Here is a 9,746-nt window from a genome sequence, read left to right on the forward strand (position 1 = left end):
TTGTAAAGATTGGCACAATGCTTCTTCAAAAGCTAAACATAAATCTTTCGACATGGTTCAATGTTCTTCTTTTGCCCGTTTTTCAGAACAAAAATAGAGCTTCCAAGCTGTCATTTCACATAATTATCTAACCATATTGCAACATTTTCATCTGTTCCCAGTTCAATATAAATTATTATTTACAAAACCCACTTCGGATTTTTTATTTTTAATCGGTGTTTGAAAAGTTCATATTGTGGAGGTTAATTTCGTAAATTGACCACATATTTCATTAATATTTTATCATCAACTACATATAGATTTAGTAAATTTACCTCAATATTTCTGGTAATATTTTGACCTACCAAATAACTTTTTGGTAATATTCCCGGAAAACTCATTTTGCCACTATATTCTCAAGAATCATGATTTCTAGATAAAAAAAAATTTCTCCACTACCAAACGCCCCCTTAAGGTAAAATGGTTTGGGACTTTCAATAAGGAAGAAAGGTAGGGCTTTTCAACAATCAATCCTATGGTTTCTTGGTATAAATCTTTTGGTACTACTGTTGCATCTAATTGGGTACAATATTTTTTCAATTTTGAAAAAAAGTGCAACATGGCAGGAAAAATAAATTTAAAAAATGTTGAAATTGTTTTCAAAAAATGAAAAAATGTCGTGGTACCAAAGATTTATTGGGTTTCTTGATTCAAGAGGTGGGTGAAATTTTGAGTCATTTTTCCGCCCAATCCACTTTTCTTTTTTCTTTTTTCTTTTTTTGTCGCCGGTGACTAGAGCCGGCAAAACGGGCTCGGCTCGGCGGGCCAACCCGCCAAACGGGGCGGGGCGGGCTGAGTTTTTCAACCCATCTCAAAAGCGGGGCGGAGCAGGGCGAGCTCATTTTTTGGCGGGTTGAAGGCGGGCATAGACGGGCCGAGGCGGGTCAGTGTAAAATAGGCTCGGGCTGGCGGGGCGGGCTGAGTTTTTCAGCCCACTTTCAAAAGCGGGGCGGGACGGGCTGACTTATTTTTTGACGGGTTGATGGTGGGGTCCCGCCCACTTTGACACCTCTACCGGTGACTGCCAAAATTTTCTTGCTACATTAAGTTGCACCCTTCCGTGGGGGAAAAGTTACGGCGGCTTGTTAAGTTTCAACAGTTTCTTGTTCACCAAGGAGATTGGCTAATTTGATGGGTTGCAAAAGGAAAATTTTCAAGAGGTTGCAAGTCAAAAAAGTTGTAAATATAATTGTTTTTATATCCTTTTATATATATAAGATTAGGGTTTATATTTATCTTTTTTTCTTAATTTTCTCTTTCTTTTTTTCATTTGAGTTTCTACTATGAAACTTAATTAATTTGAGACAAAGATACTATTGACGTCGGTGTTGAGGTTGATATTTGGCTAAATCATATGTTCTTGCCTGCACGCTGGAACATTAACATCCAAGTTACGAGGTCAAAAGGCAAGTGTTTACAAGCCACATATAGCAATTAAATCAGCTATGGGGACCACAATCCTCCAGTGCTGTTTAAGCCGTCTATAATATAGCATACTTAGTACGATTTGGTTAGCAGTCATGGAAAGTAAAGTCATCTCTTAATTGTGTGTATGACAATCTTTTTAAAATCTTTTTTTTTTTAATTTTTTTTTCCTGGAATAGAAATGGATAAAAATAGTATTTGACAAAATTAATTTATTTTTTTTCCTGAAAATGAACCGGTTCAATTTCTGTGCTAAGAACATAAAAAAGAATAAAAAAATTGCTATTTTTTTAATTCTCGGACACAAAATGATAAACATTTATCTTTCTTAATCACTCTCCACCACTACCATAGACACAACCAGTGCCAGCACCCCGACACAACCACCGCCATCATCATCTCTGCCGCCATCGTCGTACCACCATCGTCGTCTTCATAGTCGTCGCCACTACCATCATGCCACCACCATCGCCATCAATACCACCTCCACCATCACCATCGTTACCATCTCCACCATCACCACCACCATTACCATCCTTAAGGTCCAGAACTTACATTTGGTGTCTGTAGAACTTGAGAAGGGAGACTAAGGGTTCCAAGAAAGGTTCTATAGTGTGTTCTTGAGAAAAAATATTATCAAAGTATGTAAATGCAATCAAGAATATGTGTATGATGGTGCTACTACATGTGCGAATGCTTGTAACAAAACATCAAGTCAAAAGATATTCAAGAGGAAGTGTCATGATGTATGCTTTTCGTAGATGATTTTATGCTTATTGATCAGAGCAAGATTGATGTTCATAAAATTATGGAGAAGGACATTGGAGTCTAAAGAATTTACGTTAAGCCGGAACAAGACTGAGTATATAAAGTGTGAGTTTTCTCTGGTAAGAGATGGAGATCAAGATTTTGAGCATCTGCTGGGACAAGACGTACTCAAGAAAGATGCTTTTAGATATCTAGGATCAATTTTGCAAAAAGGTAGAGAGATTGATGATGATCTAAATCATAGAATCAGAGCAAGATGGATGAAATGGCATAGTGCATCAAGATTTTTGTGTGACAACAAAATTCCCTATAGGCCAAAAGGAAAATTCTATAGAACAACAGTAAGGCTTACAATGTTATATGGAGCTAAATGTTGGTCGGCACATAGGCAACATAAGCATAAAATTAAAAGGAGTCGTAGGAAAGAGGATGTTAAGGTGGATATGTTATCATACGAGGATGGATAAAATAAGAAATGAAGATATTCGACAAAAGATATGAGTAGTACCAGTGGCTGAAAGATCAGAGAATATAAATTGAGGTGGTTTGGATACGTAATGAGAAGACCACTGGATGCTCCCAGAAGAACAAAAGTTTGTTACCAAAAGTTTGACACAAAGAGAGGAAGAGACAAACTGAAACGTACTTGGGGGAAGACAGTAAAACAAGACTTAATGGAATGAGATATAGATTGACGGACGGTGTGTTTTAGGACTGATTAGAGAAAAGCTATTGGCATGGTTAATGTAGACCCGTTTTTCTTCTTATATTCCAGATGGTCATCTTTTAGTCCTTTTCCTCTTTATCTCCCTTTCTTTCTTTCTATATCTCCCTTTCTTTAATTTCTTTCCTTCTTTTCTTTTATTTATTTTTTCCTTTAAATCTTTTTTCTATTATTTTTTTATTTATGCAATGTTATTAAACCTAATTCAGTTATTGACTCGACCGGGGATTGGGTTATTGGGACTGGTTCCACCAATGGATCACTGGTCGAACCGTGTAAGTATATGCAAATCTATATTTCATACTTAAAAATCCAAGGTAGAATCCATAACAAAATTATTTCACATCAGTTTCCATAAGAATGTTGCTAAATTTATTATATATCTTACACATTAAATTCTACAGACTGCAAATCTTGGGAAGTTGTAAACCAGTTTCGATTCAAGACATACTAATGTTATGCAGACAATTTCTAATATGATCATCTTGACTAGAAAAATACACCCCTGAAAATTTGGAGTTTTTAAAATAAATATTTTAAAAATATTTTAATAAAATCCCACATATGGATTTTCTACGATTCAAGACAAGACACACACAAAAATATTTTATTAAGGACTTCATTTTTAAAATGAAATTTGGAGTTTTCCTACATAAAAACAAATAAAATTAAATAAAAAAATAAAAAGGATGAACACACTCAATCATCGGCATTGAAGTGGTGCTTGTAATCAGTGTGAAGAAAGTGACAGCGTTGAAACAAAGAAGAGACTAAAGAGACATTATTGTGGTTGAAAATAATTCCCAAGGCGATAAGGTGGAGAGATTGAAGCTCAGAGCTAATGGCCTTAGAAAGCAAAGAGAATATAAGAATCAACGATTGGAGAAGAAAAATATTGGAGCAAGTAGTGGAACCAGGCAACCGGTAATTGCAAGTAAGGGTTTCGTTTGGGAAGAGTTATGATTTTTTTTAAACTTTGTGAATAATTTTGATTTTTTTTGTAAAAAAAAAACACCCCCCCCCCCTTTTTGTGACCCGACCGGGTCATAGATTTTGATAAAACCCGACCGGTTCAAACTGATTTTCACCGTGTCCGATACATGGTTAGTCTATTGCTTGGCTCCAACCGGTTAGATCATCAGTTCGTCGAATTTTGAGTCGGCCCAATCGGTTCAATCCAGGTTTGATAACACTGTATTTATGTATCTTTTATTTATTTATTTATATTTTTTATTCTTATTTTCTTATTCTTTTCTTTTTTGTCCTCTTTTATATCTTTATTTTTATTTTATTTTAATTTATTTTTCCTTTTAATTAATTACTATTTTTTATGAATAATGTTATATATATATATATATATGAATAATGTTGTATATATATATATATATATATATATATATATATATATATATATATATATATATATACATATATATATAGGATGATTATACTTACTACCATTTTAGTCTTACTATTCTTGCTACTTGATTGGTTACCGTTGGATCAATTTGAAATCAGTGCCTCCCATTTCTTAACTTGATTGGTTTCCATATATATGAGGCAGGATCCTTTAATACTAGTGTAAGGTGTCAAACCAAAAAGTTTGAGACCAAATCCTAATTGATGATTTCGTGAGTCTAACTATTATAATTTATTTGGTCATTTTAGTTAATTAATTATTAATTCCTAATAAATTATAACCGTTATATTGACAAAAATTAATGATTAGAATTTGGTGTCAAATTTTTTGGTTTGACACTAATATCAAAGGATCATATCCATATATATATATATATATATATATATATATATATATATATATATATATAAGGCAGGATCCTTTGACACCGGTGTCAAATATATATATATATATATATATATATATATATATGAGGCAGGATCCTTTGACACCGGTGTCAAATTTGAAATTTGACACCTCATCTGATAGTCATTAGATCAAAAAAGATCAATGGCTCTGATTTGTAAGCATGTGACACCATTAATCTTATTTGATCTAATGGCTCTCATATGAGGTGTCAAACTTCAAATTTGACACTAGTGTCAAAGGATCCTACCTCTCTATATATATATATATATATATATATATATATATATATATATATAGGGTTAAGATCATTTTACATCAGTGTAAGTTACACTCTTAATTTTGACTGTTAATTCCAATTATATCTAAGGGCTCTAATTTTTTGATAATGTGAGCCGTTGGATACAAGTGAATCAATACTCAAAATTGAATATAAGACTTCTAACTCTTACATCGGTGTAAGAATATCTTGCCCCATTTATATATATATATATATATATATATATATATATATATATATATATATATTCTCTAAAAAAATCTATTAGAATCCATTTTATTTGCCCTGACTGCACCTAAGAATTGATACTATTATATTATGATGTATTTCCTCTATCTTCAAAAATTTAACTATGAACTACTAGCAGTATATGATTTTTTTTTTCTCTCTTCAGAAATATTATAATTATGTACTACATGTAATACATAGTCATAATTTTTTGAGGTCTCAAACTTTAAATCCAGTCACTGAGCCATATATATATGTGATAGGATATTCTTACATCGATGTAAGAGTTAGAAGTCTTACACTCAATCTTGACCATTGATCTACTTGTATCCAATGTCTCACATTACTAAAAAATTTGAGCCCTTAGATATAAATGGGATCAAAGGACAAGATTGAGAGTGTAACTTACACTGGTGTAAAATAAATGATCCTGACCCTATATAAAATTTAAAATTTGACACCTCATCTGAGAGTTGTTAGATCAAAAAAGATCAATGATGGCATATGCTTACATATAATTTTATTTTTATTTTTTTTTAATATTTTCGTACTTTTCATCTACTACGGAACTAAATTAATTTGAGACAGAGGTACCATTGATGTTGAGGTTGATATTTGGCCAAATCATATGATCTTGCCTGCACGCTGGAACATTACCATCCAAGTTAACGAGGTCAAAAGGCAAGTGTTACCAAGCCACATACAGCCATTAAATCAGCTGTGGGGACCACAATTCTCCAGTGCTTTTTAAGCCGTCTATAACATAACATGCTTAGCACGCTTCGGTTAGCAGTCATGGGAAGTAGAGTGATCCCTTAACCAACCCACATGGTTAATTCCAAAAAAACTTAGCTAACATTTTTAGTAGTGTTGAAGTCACATGATATAAACTTATTTTAACTAATTTGTCTAAATAATTAAAGTCAAAAATAATGGCTAATGATCAACCAAATATTAACTGGACAAACTATCTTGTTCCATTGTAGTTAATTTTTTTCTCCTAAATATAATTATGAGTAATTAGGAGAACCACCTAAATTGAACTCTTTCAAATTTAGTTAAATACAATGAATGAAGGAGAACAGTGTATCAATAGTGTACCTTGTTCTGTTGAGAAGACAGATTTATAAGCTAGATATATTCATTGTGTCAAGTCAACTATATCATGGCAAGTTTTATCATGATTCCCTGCCAACCTCAATTGCTGAAGAAGCACAGGTTTCTTGGGCATTGTCATACAAAGGCAGCATCAAACTCAGTGATTAGGAATGAGAAAACTTCCTCATTCAGTTATAGAAGCATAGTTAATGTTCCTCTTTATGAGTTGCCAGGGGTAACTAGTTCTCACCCTCCCCATCCTCCTCTTCCATATCAGTGTGTCTCTAACATAAATGTTATTGATTTGCTTTGCAGGCTTCCTTTGATCAATATATGGACAACAAGGATAGAATAATCCAAGCAGTATTTCCTGATAAAGGAACAGCTAAACAGCTCAATGAGGTAATTTGCATTCATCATCTAGAAAAAGTGAAAGAAAATCTGTTAGTTAAAGGAATGGCCCTTTTAGATGGATCCTCCTTAATTAGAGAAAAGGACCCCTAGGAAACTTGTTAGATATAATATAAATATGTTAAGAGATATAATAAAATCAATCATATGCCTTCACCCAATAGCTTAAGTTTTCAGAAGAGTTAGTTTGTGACAAAACTTTTGTCATCTCAAAGTGCTTGTGGTATTATGTATTTATGCAGGAAGAGTGGAGGATAAAAATGCCTCCTATACAATGCTTATTCTTGAATGTGCAGCCAATAGCAGATGTTAGATTAACACTTAAGTCCAATGGGGAAGGATACCCACCTGACATTCCTCATCATATCACCAAAATTCTTGAGCTTCACTTTGTAAGCACTTCCATTGGAATATATACATATATACTTTTGGTGAGTTTGTAACTTGTTTTTATTAAATTTTGTAGAAATGAACATTTTCTTTTTCAGTTAAGGTGGGAGCTGCAGGGCCTCAGAACCTTTTACATGGATCCTAACTTCAACCTAGATGTTAAAGGTGCCATATACCCAGAAAGGAGGGGAACACAAAGCTGGCTTAAGAATCAAGCAGAGATGAAGATAAGCTTTTGTGTTTCTCCAACAATGGCTTTCATTCCTGAAAATGTCTTACAGGATGCTGGAGAGTTGGTTAGACTTCCCATGTTCAATTCATTTTCTTCTATTTGGCACATGGATGTAGCTAAATTACTTTGTTTAAACCAAGTATTGATAACATGCTAATTAACAGGTTTTCAAAACAATGTTGGATGAAGTAAAGCAGGAATTCCAGGGTAGATTATTAGCAGATTATAGCAGGTTCAAGAGGAACAAGTTGAACAAGAATTCAGTGTAAACATGTTGTTCAGCTATAAAGCACCGACTCTGACACAGTGTTTTCTTCGATACGTTCCTAATACGTTCTTGATACGAACCATTAATATTCATCGATACGATACAATACATTTTCGATACGTTTTCGATACGCATATCCGATACGTTGGAAAAAAAATTCGAAGTATCAGTGCTTCATAGCTGTTCAGTTGTGTTTGTTGACAACTTGATAGCAAAGAGTTGTGAAGGATATTTGCAGTCAATTGAATCCATGGGATAGTAATACATATTCCTTTTTATACTGCAGTTCAGTTCTGATTAACTGTCATGAATCTTTCAAAAGGAAAATATGATTCTGTTACCTCATCTCTAATTGCTTGAAATTATACTCTCTCTTTTTTTCTTTTTCTTTTTAAAAAAAAAATCTAAATCGGTTTGATCCATTTTGGAATTTGTCGGACTCATACTGGGGTGCCTCTCTCAGTACCATTTCATAACTCAGAACTTAAAACCTCTTATTAAGAAAAATAAGCTTTGTGCCACTTGAATCAATTATTATTATTATTATTATTATTATTATTATTTTGTTGTAAACATGAATTATTCTAGGTGTTTTCTCTTTTTAACAAAATAAGAATCTGATTTTTAATGACAACTAAAGTTGTTGGAGGATTAGGACAAAAAAGGAGTAAAGAGATCAAATCAAATCAAGTATTTTTTGAGCGGTGGTCCGTTTTGTTTAGCTTATTAAGGATTCGTTTTTTTTATATAAGTTATCTGCACTAAATTAATATAACGTTGTTTTAGGACAGAAATTATGATGTTTTTGTAATTTTAATTTATTTTAGGGTTATAATAGTCTTTATATTTATAATTTTTTAAGATTTCAATACCAAAACGACGTTATTTTATAAATAAATACAGATAATTTCTCTGCATTAACTGCGAAAACATTTTTTCTATTAATTAATAACAATGTTGAATCGTTGACTACTAATCATTACTTGAAAGAAGAAGAAAGAAGAAAAAGGATCCGGTCACCTTATCTAATTATGTGAGGAAGAATGGCATATTCAGCCAAAAGCTTAAATAGTGTACGAGAGTACAAATCATCAATTACAATCGTGAAGAAAAATGTTAGTGTACCGGGAACACAGAACTCGGTGTTCATTTTTACTAAAATGAAAAAAAAATTAGAACTTAAGTGAAAATTAAAAAAAAAAAATTCTTTTTAGTAAAATAGAGCACTGAATTCGATACTTCCCCTGCATCAAAATTTTTCTCCACGAGGGTGAAACAAATTTGTCAGACCTTATGTTACCTGAACGTCGAAAGTTGGAATTGACAACGGCACCCCGCCAACACGTTTGGGTGGGAAATGGCACACACAACACACTAACGTAGCTAAAGTTTCTGGGTTTGGTGTTTGTCATTTTAAATGACATAAGTTATGTCATTTTAGGAGAGAGATGTATTTTAGAAGAGAGATAGACACAGAAAAATAAAAATCATGGGAGAGAGAAAGTGAATGGTTTTCTTTAATTTAAAATTCAAATTTTCTGTGTCTGTATCTCTCTTAAAATGACATAACTTTCTGTTATTTTAAATGACAAACACTTTTCCCAAAGTTTATACAAGAATAATCTAGAGGCTTGACAAACCAGAGGAAGCCTTGTATTTTAAAAAATAAGTGAAGCGAAGTTTATAATTTGGTTTGTATATAACTAACAAGTGAAGTCAGAGTTAAAATAATTTATACAAATTTAACCTATTTAAGCTAAAGTTTAACTTGACTTCGCTTATTTACTATACCTACTTTAGGAGCTGAAGTTTGCTTGCTAAATTTTATAGCAGAATCAGACTGATTATGATCATGCCGACAGCAAAGCTTTGGGGGAACCTTTCATGTCCATTCTGAAACTTTTTGCTTTTTCGTAATTCTGGAACTCCAAGTGATGTTCAATAAGGAACACGATCACCTGAAGTTAAATAAAAATTTCAGGACGTGCAGTTCTAATTCTGACTAAGAATTTTTATAACATATTTATAAAATTTGTGTCCAGTTTTTTAAGAAACGTA

The 9,746-nt window shown here is 32.7% G+C and overlaps 1 protein-coding gene across 1 annotated transcript; it reads left to right on the plus strand.

Moving 5' to 3' along the window:
• The first annotated feature begins 6,454 nt into the window (after positions 1–6,454).
• Positions 6,455–7,689, plus strand: LOC133305990 (uncharacterized). Its single transcript, XM_061506254.1, has 5 exons — positions 6,455–6,622; positions 6,703–6,789; positions 7,041–7,190; positions 7,287–7,484; positions 7,585–7,689. Exons 1-5 carry the CDS (start codon positions 6,455–6,457, stop codon positions 7,687–7,689), a joined length of 708 nt encoding a protein of 235 aa, XP_061362238.1.
• The last annotated feature ends 2,057 nt before the right edge of the window (positions 7,690–9,746 follow it).

Source organism: Gastrolobium bilobum, unplaced genomic scaffold (assembly GCF_033153095.1).
Source record: "Gastrolobium bilobum isolate Gb01-03AN ecotype WA unplaced genomic scaffold, APGP_CSIRO_Gbil_v1 utg36576, whole genome shotgun sequence".
Classification (NCBI taxonomy): Eukaryota; Viridiplantae; Streptophyta; class Magnoliopsida; order Fabales; family Fabaceae; genus Gastrolobium; species Gastrolobium bilobum.